At 43.8% G+C, this 24,899-nt stretch overlaps 1 protein-coding gene across 1 annotated transcript in view; it reads left to right on the top strand.

The window, feature by feature from the left end:
* The window catches only part of EPHX2 (epoxide hydrolase 2), a 189,902-nt gene that overhangs the window by 56,619 nt on the left and 108,384 nt on the right, over positions 1-24,899 (top strand). The window contains exons 5-6 of the mRNA XM_030198674.1: positions 4,263-4,385; positions 12,379-12,453. Coding sequence (XP_030054534.1) covers positions 4,263-4,385; positions 12,379-12,453 — 198 coding nt within the window. The remainder of the gene's footprint in view (positions 1-4,262; positions 4,386-12,378; positions 12,454-24,899) is intronic.

Raw genomic sequence — 24,899 nt, 5'->3', positions numbered from 1 at the left:
TAAGATTAAAAACCAATTAACCAAGTACAATGATGTAACACATAAAACAGTGAACTGAAAATGCACGTAAAATGATATAAAAAACAGTATGACTTATAAAAACATCAATAAAAATCACAATCATAAACGTAACTGATGATTTGGACTCTTGATACTCAAAAGCTTATTCCTCAATGTAAGTATATGTGTGTGTGTAATGGTTGTACATCAATTAAAAATGCAATCATTTGTGTCTGTATGGTGTTCATGTGATGTGTGAAGCTAGTTGGTAGCTGGGGGATAGTTGTGTTGGGGGAATGATAGTTATGGGGTGCAGTTGCAGGGGAGTAGTTTAGGTGGTGGTTGGAACAGCTTGGGGGTGGTGGGCTGGTTGAGGGTGGGAGGTATTCTTTGGGGGTGGGCCAGTTTGCTTGCAGGTGAGGCTGTTGCAGGGAGGCTGGGTTTTAGGATGTGTGGTATTTTTTTTTTTCAGTAGGGCAGTGTATGGAATGGTTGGGTAGTTTTGTGGGTTGATGGGGCAGTTACAGGGAGTAGTTTTTGGGGACAGCAGAAGAACAAAGAGGCAGCGATCTGTAAACAGTCAACATACAAATAGAACAGATTAAATCATGATAAAATTATAATACAATAAAACCATAGAAAATAAAATGTCAATCTATATAAATAAAACAAGGCAAAAAAATGATACAAATGCAGCTATTGTGTAGTGTGGTCTATTTAAACATTGATAGGCTAAGCTATTTTTCACTCTTTTTAGAGCAGTGTCTGAGAACCTGGGGAACTGGGTTCAATTCCCACTGCAGCTCCTTGTGTACATGCGCTATATGGGTGTGTGAAAGTGCTATGGAGTGGAGGAGTAGCCTAGTAGTTAGTGCAGTGGACTTTGATCCTGGGGAACTGGGTTTGATTCCCACTGCAGCTCCTTGTGACCCTGGGCGAGTCACTTAACTCTCCATTGCCCCAGATACAAAACTAGATTGAGCTCACTAGGGACAGAGAAAGTACCTGCAAAGAATATGTAAACTATTTTAGTTGTACCACAGAAAGGCGGTATGTAAAGCCCATGACTTATAAAGTATAGTGGAACATTTTCAAGAATAGGAACAAACCTGGCATATATGTGAGGCTTCTCTTTGCATGAGAGGGTAAAACGTTGACTAAAACGGACACATACCTAAAAGGGATTTTAAACACACCTTCATCTAGTTGTACTAAGTTATCCACAAACCTAAAAGCAATGTTGTTTTTCAGAACAGGCATACTTATCAAAGGAAATTCCAATGCAAATACTTAAAAGCATGGTTGAAAAGTAAAACTACTACTCAGTTACCTCACTCTGTTTCCAGAGCAGCTCTTCTCCACAAGTTGGTTGAAGAATCAACCATGCTGTTTTTCAAGCTTATATACATTGCATAAAAGATCATAATTCATGTTCTTTTAAACCAGTTTTTAAATTCTTCTAAACCAGTCAGAACCAAACGTTTAATAGTAAAATGACCTTCCAGAAGGTAAAACTGGAGTCTGTTAATGCTTAAGTTGTTAAAAAGGTCCCGATTTTATTTCTTTAATATTAAAAAAGGGTTGTCGTATGAAAAAGTTTTAAAAATCAAAACCAATGATGGAATTCAATAGAACAGTGTTCTCACCTAGAATTGGGGGCAGTTGCTGGAAGTAGTTTTTGGGTGTAGGGCAATTGGAGGAGAAGATAGATTTTCTTAGCCAACCCTTTGAAAAGTCGGATGACAATGAAAATATTGGTTGACTGAGGGAAAAAAATATTTTTTTTCACATTTGTTTATTTAAAGGGAAGATTTTCTAAGTACAATTGAACTGTATTTTAGAAACACAGTGATATAGCTTGCTTCACTGAAAGATGCTCCAGAGCACTATGAAGCAAGGTTAATTATGAAGACAGACCAAGATGTATGAGTACATGTGCTAAATAGTGTTACAAGTTCTTCTACGAAAGTTGAAAGGGAAATCTTGATCCAACATGCTTGATTTAAGTTAGTATGGAAGCTTTTGAAAGGTGCACCATGGTTTTGTCACTACTTGGTCAACAGGAAGCAGTTTGGGAGATAATAGAAACTTTCACCACCAAATGTGTAAAATGAATATACATATTCGCTGGGGTTAGGTTCCTAGAAAACCCTGTGAATGCCGAAAGTGCAAATACGGAATCATTGATCCTATGGGGAAAAGGGGGTTAGGTTCCTGTGAGGCATATTTTCAAAGCACTTAGCTTTCCAAAGTTCTGTAGGTTTCTATGGAACTTTGGAAGGCTAAGTGCTTTGAAAATATGCCTGTGTGTGACCCTGTTAAGTAGCAAAAGTGTACAGTGAACACCATAAACTCATTATTTCAAGTAGCCGCCTTGTAAAGAACAGCTTACTTATTATATTATGCATTTATAAATGTATTTTATACAGTGCTTTTTTTGTAAAGTACAGTATGTGCATGTTTTTGGTGTACCAATACTCACGCACAGCTCTATGAGTATCTTCTTCCTCATGGGAACACATTTTCATTTGTATCCGTGAATACCGAACATGTGGATAGCAAGAACTTGCTGTATATGCCTGCTGTCTGTAATGAGTTGTATAAATTAAACCTACCTAGAAGAGCTAAAACTTGGTGAGCTTCTGAATTTGGCACTGCTTATTAATGAGATTTCCTCTTTTAGGGCAATTGATGTTGATAGCGCCAATGCTCCCTGTTTCTATTATGTGCTGTGAACCAAGTTTCAGCTTAGGTAATTTTTGTGAAAAACAAATTCAGATTAGAATGCTTAAATGACTTGATAACATAAATGGCTCCTCAGTACTTTTTCAAAGGCTTTGGACCAGTGGTACTTAGTTCTAATACCACCAGGCCTGTTCATATCACAGGAGATCACATGAAAAATAGTCCTGAAGGAGTAGAAATGCTGTGATGATGTGGTGGTGTGTTTAAAAAAAAATTTTTTTAATCTGTTTTTGGGGTTTTGTTTTTAAGAACTTTTTCTGTGCTGTGTCATATTTGAGAAGTAAAATGTAGGTTGCCTTCTGGAGTTCTACAGTGTCTTGCAAATGTTTTTACATTCTGCTGTCTAAGAAATATAATTCAAAATGTGTTAAAGTAGGAGTTTGGTGTATGTTCTGTTCTGTAGATAAGTGAAGCATGCTGTCAACATGCAAGAATAATTATAGAAATATTCAACAATTTGGAAAAGTATGCAGAACATGGTTCATGGTCTTTTATAGGCATTTTGGAAGCATCTAATTTGGGTTTGCTGTGACAAAAGTGTGAACATTTATGCAATCGAGATTTTTTTTTGTTGTTGTTTCTTATTCCTATCATTGTTCTTTCAGTTTGAAAATGCAAGGTATGATGTGTAAATCGGTGAAGACAAAACTCTCTAATGTGTTTTGTCTAAGGGGCCCTTTTACTAAGCTGCAGTAAAAGGGGCCCTGTGCTAGTGGCGTGTGTTTTTGCCGCGCAATGAGGCCCCTTTACTGCAGAGAATAAAAAGGCCGAAAAAAAAAAAAAAAGAAGTGGCCGTGTGGTAAGTTCATACAACCATGCTGCCTGCCTCCTTACATTGAGAAGGCAAGTCTTGTCTCAGTTGTGCATGCCATGATAACATCAAAACTGGATTTTGTAATGCACTCTATACTGGTCTGACTACGAAGGGTTTGCACCAGCTCCAATTGATTCAGAATGCTGCAGCAAGACTAATAGAAGATTTGTAAGTGACATGACCATATCACGCCATTTTTGCATAAACTTCACTGGCTACCAGTATAATACAGAGCTAAATTAACTATGTTTGACCTTCGAGGCCCTTAAAGGAAATGGCCCAGATTACTTGAAGAACAAGAGGACCTTACGAGACTAGGAGACTGGACATCTAAATGGCAGATGACGTTTAATGTGAGCAAGTGCAAAGTGTTGCAGGGGGGAAAGAGGAACCCAAATTATAGTTATGTAATGCAAGGTTCCACATTAGGAATCACCAACTGGGAAAGGGATCTAGGTGTCATCGTTGATGATGCGTTGAAACCCTCTGCAAGTGCCAGCTAAAACCCCAGTTATATACTTTTGTGTAATTGTAAGCTGGAATACCATTTAAGGGTCCCACAAAAAAGATGTATTTTAAGAACTTATTAAACAACCTAGTCCCCATTTTTGGAGATAGCTGCTAGAATTTTCTGTTTATGATTATCACTCACACTGTTGTTTAACTGCATTTTATGTACTGTTGTCTTCTCCCTTGAATCCAGGTTATTTTCTTGGATGACATTGGTGCCAACCTCAAATCAGCTCGAGAACTTGGGATATCTACTATTCTTGTACGAGATACTGAAACTGCTCTGAATGAACTGCAGGATCTAACAGGCATTCAGGTAAAATCGTGAATGAATGAACATATTGGGGTAATTTTATAACAGAGCACCTAGGTTAACAGGGCAGGAAGGTGCTTATGTGCTTTATAAAATACTACAGTTCTTGCAGAAGTTGTGCCTAGATTGAAGGTGCAGAAATTATACCTGCTCCAGAGCAGGAATAAACATTACTGTGTACGTTACATGCAAATGCAACGTGCAAGTCATGACTCTACCCAAACACCAACCTTCAACATGCTTACTGGCTTGCTTTGTGTGTAGTTTTCGGTGTTAACTAATTTTGAACCATTTATGCATGAATAAAATTACCCTCATTCCATATATAATCATAGAGATCTGTGTGGTTTGTTGGATTAAATTCATGTTAATAGATTACAAAAATCTAAAATGTATTAATTTGGATCCCTCCTTAAATACAACATGTTTTAAATTTGCTCCTTGACTTTGGTCTTGCTGCTGCTGATTGTATGAATTGCTGGTACACTCTGTAGTGTGGATTTCTGCTCTGATTTTGTTTTATAGTTAAAGAACAACAAACTGAACATAATCAATATATTTCTCAATTTCATCATATAGATGTATTTATTCTGACATTGAAAGCTCGGCTGAGTAAAAGAGCTGGGACACCTTCACTAATCTTTAAAATTGATGCTGAGAAAGCATTCGCTAGGGTGTATTGGCCCTATATGTTCTAAGTACTCGAAAAACTAGGCATATTGGGTCGCTGTTCTTGGGTACAGTCCCTAGTAAAAAAGCCCCGTTTCTGATGTAAATGAAACGGGGGCTAGCAAGGTTTTCTTCAGAGTGTGCTTGTAGGAGTGTGTGTGTCCCTGCCCTCTGCCCTCTTTCCCTTCCCCTGTGCTGTCTGTCCCCTTCCCCCTCCGAGTGGAGTCCTTCAGTGTTAAGTTTCCTGCTTGGCTGTGTTTGTGTTACAGAGAGAGTGAGGGCGTCTCTCTCCCCTCCCCCCTTTGAGTCCTTCGCTGTTACAGAGAGAGCTATTTCGTGCTGTGCTGTTTTCTTTCACTGTTTGTGTTACAGAGAGAGCGAGGGTGGGGCAGACACTCATGGGGAAACCGGATATCTCTGGCGCTTCACACTTCCGGCTGGAGGCTTCATTAGAATGTTGGTGGTGCCTTTTATATATAGAGATCTTTGGCTTGTTTGAGGATCAGTGGTGTTTATAGGGAAAATTTTGAGTTGGAGCGAGGAACCCGATAAGGATATGCATTTTCCCCTTCCCTGTTATTTATTCTGAGTATAGAACCTATGTTCCAGCAAGTTAGGACTCATTTGGCTATAAGTGGTATCGACTGTGGGGGAGGGAGACTTGCGAAATTTGGTTACTCACTGTTGATTTATATTGTCAGACCCTGATACCTCCCTACCTAATAGATTGTGTCCTTGCAACAGTTTGGGCAGCTTTAAGACTAATGTGACCGAGTCGGAAATTCTCAATATAAGCTTAGATACGATGAGAATAGAGCATTTGAGCATAGCTATCTTTTCAAGTGGGCCTGCAAGTATATCCGTAGTTTTATGGAATTCATGTCAACTGATCTTATATTGGAACAAGATTATCTGAAATTTTGCGAACAGCTGAAGTTTTGTCTCTTTCAGAACTCTTTTAATCATTAGGATAGGTTACTGTTTTTAATTTGTAATGTAAAGCTTTTGATGATTATTCTGTAAACCATTCAGATCCATTGGTTGACACAGTATACACATGGTTTTCTTACGCATATTGTTACATCCCCAGAACAGCTCTGTGGTGGTAACTTCACACCCCTTATACAAGAATCAATGATTGTTGGGAAGGGCTGAATGTGAGTTGACTTGGGAGGTTTCATGCAGTCAAAATGATGGTGCTTAAAAAGTTACTTTTTTTATGGTGCTGCCCATTCCACTACCAACACAGTTTTTCCATAAGCTCAACTGGAAAATGTTTACATACCTCTGTTAAAAAGAAGCCCCCTCCCTGGGCACAGAGGGTGATGTTTTTCGACCTAAATCTCAGGTTTGTCTGGGAGTCCCAAATTTTACTCTTTTTTACAGGGCTTCAGAACCATAAGAGCTGGATGAAGTTGGAACAGTACTTGATGGGAGACAAACCCTTGTGGGTGGTACCATGGCTTCCCGTTTGGTAACTACGGTTGATCACAGGGAAAGCTAATCCTTAATTCCTTTATGTAGCTTCCCACTATTCCAGATCCTGTGAGATAGTTGCGTCCATTAACCAGCAGGTGGAGATAGAAAATACTGAGGAGCCAGACTGGATGCCAAGAGAGATGTCACAGCTCAGTTTTCAGTTCTCTATCCCCAGCAGGTAGATGGACACACTTTTCAGCCTCTGGTTCTGAGTGCTTTCCTCTTGGTACAGTTGGTCAACTGGTCCACAGTTGAGCTTTTCTGGTTGGTTTGAGTCTGCAGAGTGATATCTGGAGGTCTTCAGATCCGTGTCTCTGGTGCCCTGTGTATTTATTTCTTCCCCCACTTCACCTCTCCCCTGTTTCCTGTGGAGCTCTACTTTTTCCAGCACAACAACCTTAAAAGAAGGAAAAAGGTTTCACTGGAGAGCGTGAGACAGAGTTTCAGTTCTGAGCCTTTCTCATCTGTGGTAAGACTCGTGGAGACTGTGAGCTTTGGGGGAGCACCAGCAGTGGTAAGTCCGACTAAACTTTGACTTGGAACCACTTGGAGAGCTGCAAGTTAAGCTTGGTGCAGGGGAAGGATCCTGACTTGTCACTTGGGGCATGACATGCTGCACTTGTGATAATTGTGGTGAATGGCGACTCCCTTGGAGTCAGTTGTTGCCCCTGTGGGACCCGCTGGCCAGTGTGGGGTGTTGCAGTGCAAGGAAGCTGAGAAAAGAAATGGTCGGCGGCAGCATCCAAATATGCCGGGGTCTTAGGGCTCTCTAGCAGGGCTGGTGTGCAGTTTGATGCAGGGGAGCGGGCTCCATTTTGTTGGAACCGTTTGGCAGTGAGGAACAGCCTCTGTCTGATCACATGAGAAGCACGGCTACCATTTTACAGCCTCAGGGTCTGACAGATCATTCAACTGCATCGGGATCTTTGTTTTCTCTGGAGTTTATATTGCTCTTGCACCAGGCCTATACTGAAGCAGGGACAGTCAGAATTGCTGCATGGCGCTTCAGTTTCTCACCCCGCTGCCCCTCTAGCTCCTAAGAGACCTTGTTCAGACCTCCAGGAGTGGGCAATTGAGGTGTTCTCTGCTTCTTCCTCCTTATCTGATGTGGCCTAGGACTATTCATAGGAGGCATCATAAAAGAAGTTGTTAGAGAACATAAGAACATAAGTGTTTGCCCGGGAGCTTTAATTGTTTTTAAAAGTTCCTTCATGGTAACTGGTGCATTAAGGGTTTCTGCCATATCTGGGGTCAAACATGGCATGCCAGACTTCTCCAAATAGTCCACCATCTCTCCCTCCGTCCTCTGTAAAGTTTCTTGTGAATATATATTAGCATAATAGTGTCGGAAAACTCGCGCTATCTCAGATAAATCTGTGCAAAGAGAGCCTTTGGCATCCCTGACCACAGGTATATGATGAGACCTTCGCATGCGTTTAACTAGACGCGCCATCATGCCACCCGCTCGCTCGCCAAATTTGAAAAATCTATATTTCTGGTAGAGGAGCATTTTAGTTGTTCTGTCATGTATCAAACTGTTTAGGGCTATTCTGGTTGCTATTAGGGTATCATATATTGCAGGTGTGGGGCATCTCGTGTACCTCTTTTTTAACGCCCTTAATTTGTTTTCTAACTCTACTAATTTTGCTGTTATTCTCTTATTCCTCCCACTAACGTAGGAAATTATATCTCCTCTTATTACTGCCTTGGCAGTGGACCAAAACAGCAACGGGTCTTCTAGATGTTGGCCGTTTGTAGATTCAAACACCTGCCACTTAGTCTGTAAGTAATTAGTGAATTCCGTTGAAGACACTAAATATGTCGGGAATCGCCAGTTCTGGGTTCCTGGCACATGATTTGCTGCTCCCAGGTCCACCCAGATCATCACGTGATCTGATACCCCTTCCGTTCCCATCGTGGCTTCTAGAATATGGGGAAAAATGGTTTGTGTTACAAAAATGTAATCTAATCTAGCTTGTGTTTTATGCGCTCTCGAAATATGTGTGTACTCTTTTTCTTCAGGATGTAGCAGTCTCCATGAGTCCACTATTCCTGCCGCTGTTGTGAACATCTCCAACTCCGTTGGAGAATGCGCATAGCGTTGAGAGCCCTCGCCTGTGCGGTCCATGTCTGGGTCCATAACTGCATTCATGTCACCTGCTAGGACTAATTGTAATTTAGGGTAGCCCTGGCATTCTTTTAAGAGATGCGCAAACAAGGCCGATTTAGTGCCCACTGGAGCGTACACTGCCACCAACAAAAAATCTTGTCCCTGCATGTTTACCTGCAACCCCACATATCTACCCTCGGTATCTTTAAAAAGCAATTTCGCCGTGTACGCCAGTGTTTTGTTAAATAAAATCGCCACACCTCCCCGGCGTCCACTTGCGGGAGAGTCAAACACTTCCCCCACCCAGTGGCGCTGCAACTTTTGATGTTCCTCTGAAGACAGCCTTGTCTCCTGCAGGCACGCTATGTCTGCATGGTGTCTTTTCAACGCCGGCAGAATTTTTGTTCTTTTCACTGGCGAGGTAACCCCACAGATATTCCAAGACACTATCCTAACACCTCTATTTTTGGGCCCAACCGTATTTTATAATCTTCGTATCATTAGTATGTTTCTCAAACACTTCATGGTCAGTCTCTGGGGTGCCCAGCCTCCCACCGGTGACCAAATCCCCACTGCCAAACTTACCAAAATCATGGTCCCTCCACCTCCTTAGGTCCAGCATTGTCGCACCCACATTCCCCCCCCCCCCCCCCCCACTTATACCCCTCCCTCACTCCTCTTCGTATTTGTCTCTTCCATGTCCCTTTCCCTTCCCACCCCGCCCCTCCCTCCCATCCCACTGCCCACTGCTCTTTTCCCCCCCTCTTCACTATCCCTTTCTAGCATCCAACCCATAATGAGTCAGATGATAAGATCACGTTTAACACTTGTGACCCCATCCCAGGTTCATACAATATACAATCTGAGCTTTGAAGCAATTAGTATCCCCAACTCTTATCAATATAAGATCCCCCCATATACTCCTGGTTACCCAAACAGCAATAAATCCAACAACATGTCTCTTTCACTTACAAAATATCGTCCCTTTCTATATGTAATAACATTCACTTATTCAATAATTGTTCCATATAAATCTTTGCAGCAGTTGGGTCTGCATAGGTCTTCCACTGACCATCATTGTGGATTTTGAGGATTGCAGGGTACAGCAGCAAGAATCGTATCTTCTTCTCATGTAGTTGTTTGCACAGGGGAGTAAACTGCTTGCGCTGTTCCTGCAATGCTTGGGAGTAATCCTGAAAGATTAAGATCTTATTACCCTTGAACTGCAAATTGTCTCTCTTCATTCGATATCCTCTCAAAATCTCCACTTTGTGCGTGTAATTGTGGACTTTGATCAGGACCGCACGCGGTGTTCGGCGGCCTTCCAGTAGCCTCCCCACGCAGTGGGCCCGCTCTAAACACAATGGGCCACACGAGTCTGACAAAGCAAGCTCTTCTGCCAGCCACTTCTCTAGTATCGTCGTAAGGTCCCTTTCTCCAACCTCTTCTGGGAGCCCTATGATACGGAGGTTTGCCCTGCGAGATCTATTTTCTAGATCATCGAGTTTCTCCGCCATTCCCTTCACCTGCTTCTGCAGCTTGCCGAGCTCCGTCTCCATTACTGGAGCCGCATCTTCAAGCGCTGACACTCTTTGTTCCAACTCTCCCGCTCTTTTATTGATATCCGCGAGCATAGCTTCAACATTCACTATTTTTTCTGTGAGGCACGCGAGTTTTGGTTCCAGCGCTATCCCCATAGCGGTTGTAATTTGTTGGATACTGACCTGTAACTTCCAAGTTTGTCCTGGTCAATATTGTTTTTCTTCAGCAGAGGGCGAACCACTGCCCTTTTTAATGCTGTTGGTAGTTGCCCGTTAGAAAGAGAGGTGTTCACAATTTTTGTGGCGCCTTCTATAAGGCCCATACTTGCCTGCTGCACTGTCTTTGATGGGCAGGGATCGAGGGAGCAGGTAGTTGGTCGAAGGTCTCTTAGGATTTTGTCAAGGTTCTTCTCTGTCATTAGGTTAAAAGTGTTCCATCTGCCTCTGTTAGGAGGGGGCGAGTTTGTGCACCCCTGGTTGACTGGTTGTGCACTGGGTGGGATTGCCTGTAAATCCTGATGGAGACTTTTAATTTTCTTGGCAAAGTATGCAACAAAATCATTGAAGTTCAGTTTAGACTGGGCAGGCTGGTTTTGTTGTGGGGGTTGCAGTAGGCTGTTTACTATACTGTACAGCTGCTTGGTTGAATTGGCAGCCTGTGCAATGCATTGAGAGAAATACTGTTTTTTTTGTTGCTGTTAAGGCTTGGCGGTACTTTAGCTTGTGCTTCCTGCAGTTTAGCCATCTCCTTTCCAGTTTTCGTCCTTCACGTTTAAGGATACGAAGTTCTGGAGAAAACCAAGGTGAGCGTTTGTGAGTGGGGCATAAGACCTTTTTTAGTGGTGCTGTTTTCTCTAAGCTCTTGGCTAGGTATGTATTCCAGATGTCAACTTGTTCTGACACTGTAGTTGTCTTTTCATCTATATGCGGATAGTCCAAGGCCTCTAGGAAATTCTCAGCGGTCAGCTTTTTTTTGTCTCTGATCTCCTTCCAAATTCTGGAAGGTGCCATTTGTTTCAGGTGGTCACTTAGGGAGAATTTAATTAGAAAATGGTCTGACGATGATAGGGGTGTTTTATCATATCACATTACATTTTATAAAATAATGGTACAATGATTGATATATTTTGATTTCATCAGTTAATTATGTTCTAGTCCTTTATTGATTGGTATTTTTTCATTGACTAGATGTTGGAATTTACACTTTATACAGTGTTGGTGATAGTTGCAAAACCTAAGCAGCAGTCCTTTTTTTTTTTAGCCCTGTGTTAATAGAATTACCCTCCACGTGTTCAGCTTTGGAGGCTTTACCTCCAAAAGGATATGAACACAGTAGAAGCAGTTGGAAAGGGTTACCTAAATGGTATAGAAACTGCATTAGGGGCCTTGTTTACTAAGGCACGCTAGCATTTTTAGTGAATGCTAAACGCTAGAGACACCTATAGGAATATATGGGTGTCTTTAGCATTTAGCATGCACTAATGTTTATTGCGCACCCTTAGCACATCATAGTAAACAGGGCCCTTAAAATACAATGAAAGGAGATTTATAAAACTTATTTTCTGTAATCTAAAGGAGAGTGGTTAGAGTGTTGGAGACATTCATATTATTCAACATATTAAAAAGGCACAAGAAATTAACTGCTTTGTTTCAATAATTCTAGAGCAAGAGGCCATGCTTTGAAGCTCTAATATAGTATGCCTAGGTGTAATATTAGAAAATATTTCTTTATTGAACGCTTGAAACAACTTCTCAGTGAGGATGATGAAAACAAGAAAGCCTTGGACAAGCACAGTATAGTGGAGGAGTAGCCTAATGGTTAGTGCAGTGGGCTTTGATCCTGGCAACCTAGGTTCATTTCCCACTGCAGCTCCTTGTGTCCCTGGGCAAATCACTTAACCCTCCATTGCCTCAGGTACAAAAACTTAGATTGGGAGCCCTCTAGGGACAGAGAATTTATCTGCATGTAATATATCAAGCACTCTGTCTAGTAGTGCTACAGAAATGGTTAGTAGTAGTAGTAGAGAGAGAGGCAGAGATTTAACCAAGGTCTGTGATAATTGCAGCAGGAAAGAAACTGAGCACACTAGTTGAGCCTTAGTTCTCAATTTTCATATTTTGCATTTCTGTAAAACTGGACAAGACTTCTTCATTGAAAATTAAGAAGTAATATGAAATTGTTCAATTTTCCATGTAGCTTACTAGCTGTGAAGAGATTCAGCCAACTGCATGTCACCCAGAAAATGTGACTCATGGATATGTACCTATCAAGGTAAGGATTAATTAATTATGAATAATCTGATATGCACTAGAATGTTTATTTTTGAATTAATTAAAATTGTAGGAATGAGAGAAATATACAGTGCAATCCACTTCAGTGCAAGGGTCTGGGACCAAAGAAATACATGCAGTTATCTGGAGCGTGCACTTAACCGTTGTGACCCAAAGAAGCTTGACATCTGATAAACATTTGTACAGTACTGTTTATCATACATACAGTATACAGTCTCAGTTAACTGACATTAGGCTTACTTGAAGTAAGCAGTCATAGTCCTCTATACACTTTTGTGTCTGTGAGTTCCATAGACTACATCTGCCAGATGGTTAAAACTGTCATAGCACTGACATCCAGTAGCCTCCAGATAGGCCTGCACAGTGTTGAGACTCTCCAGCGCTCTTGCAAAAGTGACAGGAGGTTGTTGAATTTCGTCAACATGTGCCTCGCTGCTCATTTCATCATCTGTTTCATCATCAGCCGTTGCTTCGTGTAGGCGCGTATCTCGACATCAGTGCTGTTGTGTAGATCGTAATGAACAGCTACATAGTGATGAAACTCCTCTTTAGTAACATCCTTAACAAAGCTTGCCCGCTTGTAGCAGTTCACAATGGTTGCCTGTGTAACATGATTTCAGGCTTCTTTCTGCATATGTAGGGAATCCAACAGTGATAGATTACGAGCCAGTTCAACAGCACTTTTATCCTTGCCAGTCTGGTCATCCATAACGCTCATCAGACGATGTAGCACAAGAGCCCGATAATGTTGTTTGAAATTGGCTATTATGCCCTGATCCATAGGTTGGATCAGAGAGGTAGTGTTTGGTGGCAGGAAGACCAGCTTGACGTTAGACAGTCTGACATCATCCCTGTGTGCAGCACAATTATCACAAAGCAACAAAATCTGACGCTTTTGTGCCCGTTAACTTCTTTAGCCACTGCTTCCAAATTTCCCCAGTCACCCATGAATTTGCGTTAGCCTCGTATGACACAGGAAGTCGCTTAACATTCTTGAAGCAACGGGGTGTTTGATTTTTCCAATGACAAGTGGTTCCAACTTCTCACTCCCATCCATATTGCAGCAAAGGAGGATCGTCAGTAGGTCCTTCGCCGTTTTACTTCCTGTAGTTTCAACTTGTTTGAATGCAAGTGTTCCATCAGGAATCGGTTGCCAGTAGAGACCGTTTTCATCAGCATTGAAAATATCACGAGGTGCAAACTCGTTCAAGATGGTAGGAAGAACTGAAACAACCCACTTTTCAGCACCAAAGTCATCAGTTTCTTGTTTTTCACCATGCTGTTTCTTGAATTTTATGTTGTTCCTCTCCTTCCATCTTTCCAACCATCCAACAGTGGCTTTGAATTCAGTTAGTCCAAGACTTTCAGCTAGCTGATTAGCTTTCTGCATAAGCAGTGGACCAATGACAGGAAAGTGTCTGTTCCTGACTTGAGAAAATCACCAAAGAAGAGCATCTTCTACATCCTCAGTTTTTCCCACCCGTTTACGTTTCCAGTGTGGATTTGTATTGTTTTGTCAGTCTTCCAGAAGCTGGTCTTGCTGCTTCAAGCTACGTGAAATTGGACTGGGATTGACACCATATTCTTTAGCAATAGATGCTTGACTTTCTTTTCTAATATTTTAAGAACTTCTATTCGTTCTTTCAAATTGCTGTTTTCGAAACACTATGGTTAAACATTTTTCTATGTAGTTCATCTGCAGTGCATCCAAATCACAAGGGGAATGTGTCTGAGTCGGGATTTGGGCTTTACTCACACATGGCCATAATGGAACAAAGCAAAAAAGTTCAAGGCTAAAACCTAGAAGTTTTGAGCGAGACCTGTTTTAGTAACGTCTAAGTCACAAAAAGGTGCCCTAAATAACTACTGGAGGGATTAAGGCATGGCTCCTCCTCCAGTGGTCACTGACCCCCCCCCCCCTCCCACCGCTAAAGAGGTAAAAGAAACCGTACATACCAGGTTCTATGATAGCTTCAGATGTTATGGCCAGTCCTCTTAGAGCAGCAAGCAGGTCCCTGGAGTAGCCTAGTGGTTAGTGCAGTGCACTGTGGAGTAGGTGACCCAGGCCCATAATCCACTTTAACTGTTACACTTGTGGTGGAAAGTGTGAGCCCTCCAAAACCCACCAAAAGCCTACTATACTCACTTATAGGTGACATCCCATCTCCGCCCCGTCCCTGCAAGCTCTGTTCCCTTCCCCGCAAGCTCTGACCTCCATCTGCATAAGCCTCATACTGTTGTTTAGTACAACACCAGAGATATAAAAAGAGATTCATTTACTCTTGTACTGTTTAAAAAATAAAGATGTCACATGCCAGGGATGGTGTTAAGGGAGTGCAACTAGGGCAGTTGCCATTGGCCCCTGACCAGAAAGAGCCCCAAGCCTGATGAAATCTGAAGAAAGTGCAGCCTGGTAGTGGACTTTGGAGTCCCCTCCCAAATTTCTGCTCTGGGCCCCAGCCATGCCCAATACTAGCTCTGGCAAGATGTACTTTTAAAATCTGACATACTGTAATCACAAAATGGAAATTTAAATTTATTTTTTTCTATCTTTTATTGTCTGGTCATTGTATTTTTTAAATTATGTTGGTCTCGGGCTCTGGTTTCTGTTTCTCTCCGTCTTCTATTAACTCACTCACCGGGTTCTGCTGTCCTTTTCTCTTCTCTCTCCATGTCCACCATCCATCTACCATTTCTGTGTCCCTGTCCTCTCTCACGTTCATCTCCCTTCTGTGTCCCTATACTTCCCTGTCCAGTATCTCCCCTGTGCTTATATCCACACATCCATCATCACCTATCTATCTCCCTATCCTCTCCCCCTGTGTCAGACATCTCCCTTCTGTATCTGGCACTGCCCCTCTGTATCCATATACCCATCCCCACACTGCATCTCCCGTTTGCGTCCCTGTCACTGTGCGCCCCCACCCCCCATGCACATCATTTCTTCTCTTTCTGTTACTGCCTGTATCCAGCTTCTCCTCCCTCTTCCACAACAATGTTCCTCTCTCCATTCCATCCCAATCCAGCTTCTCTCCTCCCCACTCATTCCAGCATCTGGTTCACCTGCCTGATCTCTTTCCCTTTCTCCTTCCTACTGTGGGTTTAGTATTTGACTTCCTCGTCCTTCTTCACCTTGGTCCAGCACCTGTAGCCCCCTCCTCCTCCCCCCACAGGTCGAGCCAGCACCTCTTTCCATTCCCTCCTCCTCCCATTGGTTTAGCCAGCACCTTTCTCTTTTTCCTCCAGCCCGCTCTCTTCCTGACAGGTTATATGTGTGATTGCAATTGTAGTTTGTAGTTTATTATGACTTGCTAGATTGCTCTAGCTGTCAAGACAGTACATATAGGTGTACAGACTAAAAATTAAAATAAAAGAAAAAAGAACTCCATTTCAGACAGGAAAGTTTAACAGTGGCGCCAAGATAGATAAAAGAGGGGGGGGCAGGTAAATAAAAGAGGGGAGAGAAGGCCACCTACTGAGGAATCCAAAACAGCTGATCAGTCTGGTCCCTCGAATGCCTGTTTAAAAAGCCAAGTCTTTAAAGAGCGGAAAGAGAGGGGGAGATTATTCCAAATGTGAGGGGCAAGAAAGGAAAATGCACTGTCTCTAGTAGATTCATAATGTGCTGCTTTGGGACTAGGAAGGACCAAAGGATGGTCATTTAAGGAATGAAGAAGTCGAGAGGGAGAGTAAGTTATAGTGAGGCAAACAAGATAATCGGAAAGCATTAAATGCTAGAATAGAGAGGTCACGTGGTGCCATGGTGGAGTGAAGACGCTGGAAAGCGGAGCTCCCACATTATCTCCCCCAAATCTTGCTATAACCAGCTAAATCAAAGGGCTGACACAGGATCAGAGTGGTGGTCTAATCAGAAGTGAAGGAGAGACAGAGTACAACTCCCGAACGTGCTGGGATGACATCGAAAGTACAGAAAAAAGAGAAAGAGAAGATCAAGGGGGCCGATTCTAAAATTGCGGAGACATCGGGCCAGCTTCCTACCTCGGTATGTCCAACGTGGACGGCCGAAATAACAGCGGAAGTCACAGCAGCCGTGGAAGTAGCCTTGGATAAAAAACTATAAGTGTTGTTTGATAGAGCAGAGGCTGCACATGAGCGGCTGGACGGATTTCATTTGGATCTCGACCACGTGCAGCAGCGGGTTAGCGACATCGAAGATCGTATGACGGAGGCAGCGGAACCAACGGAGGCCTTGCGCTCTAAAGTGTATGATCTGGAATAGAAATTAGAAGATTTAGAAAATAGATCGAGGCGCAATAATTTAAGGCTCATCGGTCTCCCCGAACAACTTAAGGATCCCGACCTCGTGGATTTTTTGGAACGCTGGCTCCTCAAAGAACTGCAGCTTAACAATTTAAAGGATCCGCTCTGGATTGAGAGGGCCCATCGGGTGGGACCTAGGAGAGTGCCAGGAGACAGACCGAGAGCGGTGATACTGCGAATCTTGTGAAAGCGCTTAGATCGGGACAACAGCTGCAATACGAAGGTAAGCGCATCTTATGTTTTCAAGACTATTCCACGAAGGTAGCGGCAGCCAGAAGAGCATTTGCGCCGATGTGTACAGAGCTTTATAATCGAAAGATCAAATTCGCTTTAATATATCCTGCCAAATTAAAGATTTTCCATGATGGGACTGAAAAAACTATGGAGACGGTAGAGGCAGCCAAAGACTTCATTAAGGCCCTACCTACAACTGTAACAAGAGTGAAGACATGGCGGGAACGGCAGGAAGCCGGCATGAGTTAGAAAGGATGAGAAAATCTGTTCTGTCAGGGTTCGGGTGTTGAAGTTTAAGCCCGATGCTGGAAATAAGTTTTGATCTTAACTTTCAATATAAGATAAGTTGAAAGACAGTGTCCCAGATTACGACCTACTAGTTTGATATGGATTTGAGGACCTTTATGGGAAACGGATGGATCTTGCATCTTGTTGGATAACGATTGTGGGCAGCGACCCAGAAGACAGTGTTCTAATAGCAAGAATAGCAGCCATTGCATAGGCATCGAGGGACTATCTGGGCACAGCTTATAACCCTGGACTGCAGGTTCTCATAATAGTTCCTGTTCGAGACCTGTTTGAGAGACATGCATTTGTATATCGGATTCCCGCCTCCTTGAGAAGTAACCCCATATTTGTACAACCGGGGGATTTTCTTGCTACAGACTAGGGAATTATAAGCACTCGCGTTTAATCAGCACTGAGCTGGACTAAATCAGAATAACAGTGTGTCAGAGATATGCACTAAGGCATAGAAGAGCGGGGAAACGAAATGTAGTATTTTGTTGGAGGTGCCTCAACGTGATGAACTCGCCTAGGAGTTCTATTGGGTTTGCGGGATGGGGTAAGGAGGGGATATTTTGGGGGGGGGGCAGGGGGGAGGACGGGTGGGTGGGGAGCGGGAGGGTGGGAGGGAGTTATTCCAGGTGGCCGGGTACTTGGTAGTGAGAGAAATTGGGACACTACATGGATAATCCGTCAGGTACGATGGTGGGGGGGGGTGAGCTGGGACACTCCCCTCAAGGAACAATGGTGTCTGCAATATAACATACATATTGAGACCTGACCAGATGGTCAAAATCATTTCCTGTAATGTAGGCGGTATCTCATCACCAGTAAAGCGGGCTAAACTGTTACATGCCTTAAATAGACAAAAGGCTAATATCGTTATGTTGCAAGAAACCCATTTAAGTGGAATTGAACATCAGAAGCTATGCAAATGGTGGGTGAAGGAGCTGGTGGATAGTCCCGCCCAAAATAAAAGGGCGGGAGTAGCCATTCTGTTCAGGAAAGGAACACAATATGTCTTGAATAATAGGGTTATAGACCCCAAGGGTAGATATATAATTCAGCATTTTATTTTATTACATTTGTATCCCACATTTTCCCACCTATTTGCGGGCTCAGTGTGGCTCACTTTGAACAATAAACCGTTACTGTTGGTAAACCTGTATGCGCCAAACTAATATGACAAAAAGTTTTTTCAGAGAATTATTAAACAGATACATACCTTTGATCAGACCCCAATCATAATAGGAGGGGACTTTAATTTGGTGTCCGACCCTATGATGGACAGTACGGGCCCCTTAAGGGTGGCTCCGGTGAACCTGAATAGAGGAGTACCCTGGATCTGCTCTGCCCTGGACATGGTGGAGTTGTGGCGCTTATTGCATCCTAATACCAATGATTTTACTCACCTATCTAGAGCTCATGGCATGCAATCGCGGATCGACTATCTATTAATATCAAGGAATATTTTGTCTAGGTTAACGTAGGCAGAGATTGGTGCTACTGCAGTGTCGGATCACGCGATGATTTGGGTGAAGTTGGATTGGAGTAGAGAGGAGAACATAGGCGTTCGGTGGAAATTTCCCAAAGCCCTATATTATGACCCTAAGTTCCTCTTGTTGATGCAGGAGAAATGGGGAGAATACGTGGCCTGCAACCAAGAAAGTTATAATAGAGACCCGATCCTTTTTTGGGAAGCTGCAAAGGCGGTCTTGAGGGAGCACATCATTTCATATTCGGTATATCAAAAGAGGGCGAAAGATGCAGAGCTGATGCGGTCAGAGCTCCGTGTACGTAGGGAAAGGTGGACATACGCCGACGGTAGGGAATAAAACTAAACTTCTGGCATCACAGGTGGAACTAAATCAAATGATTCAGGCGAGAACGCAAAAATCAATGACTTTTTTTTTTTTGTTACATTTGTACCCCGCGCTTTCCCACTCATGGCAGGCTCAATGCGGCTTACATATACAGGTACTTATTTGTACCTGGGGCAATGGAGGGTTAAGTGACTTGCCCAGAGTCACAAGGAGCTGCCTGTGCTTGAAGTGCGAATCAAACTCAGTTCCCCAGGACCAGAGTCCACCACCCTAACCACTAGGCCACTCCTCCACTTATTTTCGCTTCCAGTTTTATCACCCTGCTAATAAACAGGGCAGACTGTTGGCGCACTTGGTTAATCAGGTGGTGGGGAGTAGGTATGTAACGAGGTTTCAGAATGAGCAGGGCTCTTATTCTCATTGAAATGTGGATATTAACAAGGTGTTTAAAAATTTCTATGCTAATCTATATGCACCTCTGGTGGATTTGGGGCTTGATGCGACTTCTTACCTAGCAGGGCAGGTGCTCCCTCAGTTAGGGGAAACGCAGCAAGCTAAGCTTAATGCGGAAATCACTGAGGAAGAAGTACAGTGGTGTATCAGAACTAGCCCACTACTACTACTACTTATCATTTCTATAGCGCTACCGGACGTACGCAGTGCTTTACACTAGAACATAGAGAGACAGTCCCTGCTCGATAGAGCTTACAATCTAATTAGGACAGACAGACAGGACAAGTGAGGGATAAGGGTTAGGACAGACAGGGCATATCAGGGATAAGGGACAGTTGAAGGGAGGATGAAAAGGTGAGGGTTTTGAAAAGGTGAGTAGGGGTTAGGAGTTAAAAGCAGTATCGAAAAGTTGGGTTTTTAGCTTAGATTTGAAGACGGCCAGAGATGAGGCTTGACGTACCGGCTCAGGAAGTCTACTCCAGGCATATGGTGCGGCAAGATAGAAGGAACGGACTCTGGAGTTAGCGGTGGCCACTGTGTAAAGCACCGGGAACAGATGGCTATACGTCTGAATTTTACAAATTGATGATAAATGATGTAGCCTCCTGTCTGGCGGTGGTGTTTAATGCCATAGTGTTGGCAGGGAAGCTGCCGGACACACTGCGGAAAGTGCAGATAATTGTGCTGTTAAAACCAGGCAGAGATATGGACAAGGCGGGTTCTTACCGTCCTATTTCCCTGTTACCGTATGAAGCAAAGTTGCTTGCCAAAATCATGGCGAACAGGCTGGCTAGAGTATTACTGTCATTGATAGTGGCAAGTAGGTTTTATTCGAAAGCGATCAGTAGCGCGCAGTTTGAGAAAGATCTTATTAACACTGGATGAAATACTTAGGACCTCTACGCCCTCGCTCTTAGTGAGCTTCGACGCGGAAAAAGCGTTCGACCGTGTTAATTGGGACTTCATGTACGCGACACTGGAGGCATATGGAATTCGGGGATATTTTGGTGAGGCCATTCAAGCTTTGTATCGAGAGCCGGTAGCAGAGGTGGCTGTTAATGGAATAGTCTCGGACTCCTTTCCCATAGCAAGAGGTACGAGACAAGGCTGCCCCCTCTACCCCCTTTTGTTTGTTATGGTGTTAGATCCCTTAATCAGAGATATCCTGAGTATGGAAGAGGTGAGGGGGGTAGAGGTGGGAAGGGAGCACTTTAAAATAGCAGCCTTCGCCGATGATTTATTGGTGATATTGCGGGAGCCTCGGACTTCCCTGGCAGCACTTCTGGAGATACTTGTAGAATTCGGGGACTACTCGGGCTTTTGCATTAATTTAGATAAATCTGAAGTTCAGACCATGCATATTTCAGATGCCGAGTGGTCACAGATTAACTGCCCGCTAAAAGTAATGAGGGATGCATTTAAATACTTAGGGATATAACTGCCAGGGGATCCGAGGAGGCTATATAAATTGAATATTGATAAGCTGTTTTCTAGCACCAAGATCTAGCTGGAAAGATGGGCAGAGCTTCCAGTGTCGCTGATGGGTAGAATATCACTCTTTAACATGATTATCTTTCCTAAGTGGCTTTATTGTTTCCAGACGTTACTGTTATGCCTTACTAAAAGGGATTGGAATAAATTACTTGGCTTATTATCAAAATTTCTCTGGAATAAGAAAAGGCCACAGATTAGTATGACAGGGATGTTGGAGGGGTGGAACAGAGGGAGGGCTCGGTATACTGAACCTCTGGGGATACAATAGAGCATGTTTATTACGGCATTTGGGAGACTGGATGCAGGGGTCATCTCGTTATACCCCACTGCAGATGGAAGAAGATTGGATGTGTCCCCTACACTTAAACTATGTATTACAGGCGGCGGCTCCAGATTTGCCTGTACACGTTCGTAGGAGTAATCTAGTGAAGCTGCTGAGGATGATTTGGAGAGAACTAGCAAAACTCTGGTCTTTTGATGCACACGTTAGCAGACTCTTACCCATTAGGGGTAATGGCGCCTTTAAACCAGGAATAGAGAACAAGAGTATTCGAAACTGGTGTGACAAGGGACTTAAACTCTGGTAGATGATTTTGTAGACCAAGCAGGGCGCCTTAAATCGCTGGAGTCCTTGAATCTGACCTCGGGTGAGTGGGCTGATATTTATGCGTTTAAACAAATTTCCCACTATATTGCTACTTTGCCTACACAGTTATTGGAAGTTGATGTGCCCTCCAAAATTAGAGACCTATACGAAATGCCAACGACAGACCCGGCCTCCATCTTGGTGCTGCACAAGAGACTGCTACAAAGTTGGCCAATAAAGAACCTGCAGAAATTGGCAGAGAGATGGACGGTAGATATACAGAAACAACTCACGGCAGGATTACTGTTGTGTAGCATGAGACAAATACCAAATAGGGTTGGTAGTGCTGAACTGCGAGAATGCCAGGGCAGAAGCATATATAGGGTGTATACCTCACGGTCGAGACTGTTTAGCATGGGCAGAGCGGATTCCGCCACTTGTGGCAGATGTGGAGATTCCTATCATACTTACTTTCATGCAATGTGGGCATGTAAAGCGATCCGTGACTACTGGTCGCAGATAGGGACTTATTTAGGGGGCATTTTGGATCGAACCGTGACATTCACACTGGAGACAGCCATTTTAGGGGTTGACTTGCTGAGGGGGGCTGGTACTGTCTGTCATAACTTATTAATTTACAAAGCATGTGTAGTGGGGAAGAAATGCATCCTAGTAAACTGGGTACAATCGGAAGAACCGTCATATTGGCAATGGCGCAATTGCTGGCATGCACTATTATTAATGGAGCTGAGAGCTTCTTACTATAAGCCTAAATTGCAACGCAGATTTTACCTAATATGGGAGTCATACATCAATACCCTAGCTCCTAGAGCCCGCAGCTTCATCCTGAATCGCTTGAGCCTAAACCCAGCAAAGTTAGCTAAGGGACTTGGTTAATGAAAGGTGATTCCAATTTCGCTACCGTAGAGTTGGGTGCTGCCTGGAATTTGGGGGGTGGGGGGGGGGGTTCCTATAAAGGGGGGGGGGGAGGAGAGTGGGGGGGTTGGGAGGGGAGAGAGGGGTGCATAGAGGGTTTGATTAAGGGGGGGGGGAGACTCAAGTGAAGATAGGAGTTAAGTAAAATGTGATGACTGTTGTTCATGTAATCTTGCACGTTGTTCATTTGTTGGTTGCATTATATGCTGTGGCCTTGAGTGCTATTGTATTGTATTGCTGTTGAGTCATCAATAAAAACGTTGAAACGTAAAATGCTAGAATAGCTATTTTGTAGATAATACATTGCTTGACAGACAACCAGTGGTGCTGTTTTAGAAGGGGGTAATGTGATCCAAGTGACGAGCATGGCATAGTAGCTTGATCACGGTAACATTTTCAGCGATGACAGGTAAATCTGCATAAACAATATTACAGTAATCAAGTCAGGAGCTAAAGAAGGAGAGTAGAAGGGTATGGTAGTCTTTGTGATTAAAATAGTGGCGAACGGCTCAAAGATGACGAAAATTGATGATGGTGATCGAGGTGATGGGGATTGGGGGGGTGGGGTCTTGATTTGTTAAACATGGGGGAATGTTGGAGAGGTGCCTGCCACAAGAATGACCTGTAACATTATTTTTCCTCCTAGGCTGCCTCCTGCATTGGCGTGCACTACCTGACTGTCAGTAGCACCACAGCACTTACTGCCTACTGTTGAAATGGTAGTAATTGTGGCCTTACTGTCTGCAGTCGGGATAGCTAGCGCACAGTAATGACCCATGTGCTAGCTGTTAGGCAAAACCATTCCTTTGCTCCACTCCATCCCACCCATTGCCACTTTAAGCAGTTAATGCGGCATTTTTATTGTGCAGTCTATCTTAATGCATGTGTTATGATTGTGGTCATAACCCCTCTCAAACTTACCTTTTTCCTGGTGGTCAGCTTAGCTGGCTTCTGTTTCTTTTGTCTGTCCTTTCTGAGCTGGCTCTCTCTCTATGCTGGCAGCTTCCAGCAGCATGACTCTAATTGTTTTACTTTAGTACAGCTGTGTGTGTGGACTGAGTTAGGTCTACCTCTCTTTGGGTGTACTGGCTTCAAGTGCTTCACGGTGCTGCATTAGTGTAGGTTGGGCCTCTATGGGTTTCAGTGTGCTCTATGGGTTTCAGTGTGCTGCCTGGTTCTAGGGAGTGTGACATCATCAGGGAGGGCCTTGATAAGGAAGTGGTGGTCTTTCCTTCAGAGCCTTTGCATCGGTTGTGTTTGCTTTAGGTAGGGTGGTGCAGTGTGCACTTCTGACTTTGTGTCTAGTTTCCCTGCTTGCTTTTGCTAAGGTCCAGGTTAGTGTTAGTGCAGTGTGCACTGGTGTCTGTGTGTTTAGCTTTCCTGCTTTTCCCTTGTGGTTCCCCTGCTTTTCCCTCTTGGTTTTGGAAGCTTTGCTGTGTGTAGGGCTTTGGAAGCTCTGCTAGTTTGCTGTTAGAAGTACTTCTGGGTTTGGTGCTGCCGGAAGCACTGCTAGTTTGCTGTTAAAAGTACTTCTGGTTTGGGTGCTGTAGATAGCACTTCAGTTTGCTGTTAGAAGTACTTCTGGGTTTGGTGCTGTTAGAGGCACTTCAGTTCGCTGTGAGAAGTACTCCTGTAGCTTGGTGCTTAGTGGCACCTGGGTTAGGTTAGTGCGGTGGTGCACTGCTGTAGCGTGGGGGCTTAGGAAGCTCCTTTGCTAACTTGTGTATTTAGTTCCCTGCTCTGTTAGTTTAGGGCTTAGGAAGTCCCTTTGTTGAGCAGGGCTTAGGAGCTCCTGTTTAGTATAGGGCTTAGGAAATCCTTTTGTCAGTTTACTGTTAGGAACACTCCTGCTGGTTTAGGGCTTGGGAGCACTTAGATTAGTTTAGGTTTAGGAGTACTTCTGTTTCCGGTCCTGGTCCCCGTGTCATCCGGTATCCGGTAAGTCCTGCCGGCCACTCGAACCCAAGGGCTCAACCCTTGGGAGGGTAGTGGCCAAGCGCAGGTGAAGCTGTACGGACCAGTCCAGTGTGCTCCGGTCCGGTGTGTGTTCCAGTCTGGTGCGCTCCAGTCCAGTGTGTTCCAGTCCTGTGTCCTCCAGTCCGGGGGATTGCAGTCCAGGGTTCCAGTCCTGTGTCCTCCAGTCCGGGGGATTCCAGTCCATGTGTTCCAGTTCGCTGGGCAGTGCCTGCAGTCCCTGCCGGTGTGCTTGCCCAGTGTTGGTTGGTGGGTTTTGCCTGCTGCTGTCGCTCCTCGGCAGCAGCCCAAGGGCTCACGTTTGCTGCAGAGCCCGGCCCCGCGGGCTCTGAACCTGAGAACCTGACAGCGTGGTACAAG

This window comes from Microcaecilia unicolor, chromosome 3 (genome assembly GCF_901765095.1).
Source record: "Microcaecilia unicolor chromosome 3, aMicUni1.1, whole genome shotgun sequence".
NCBI classification, from domain to species: domain Eukaryota; kingdom Metazoa; phylum Chordata; class Amphibia; order Gymnophiona; family Siphonopidae; genus Microcaecilia; species Microcaecilia unicolor.
Note: the sequence above shows the minus strand (reverse complement) of the source record. Positions and strands in the feature narration are given on the sequence as shown.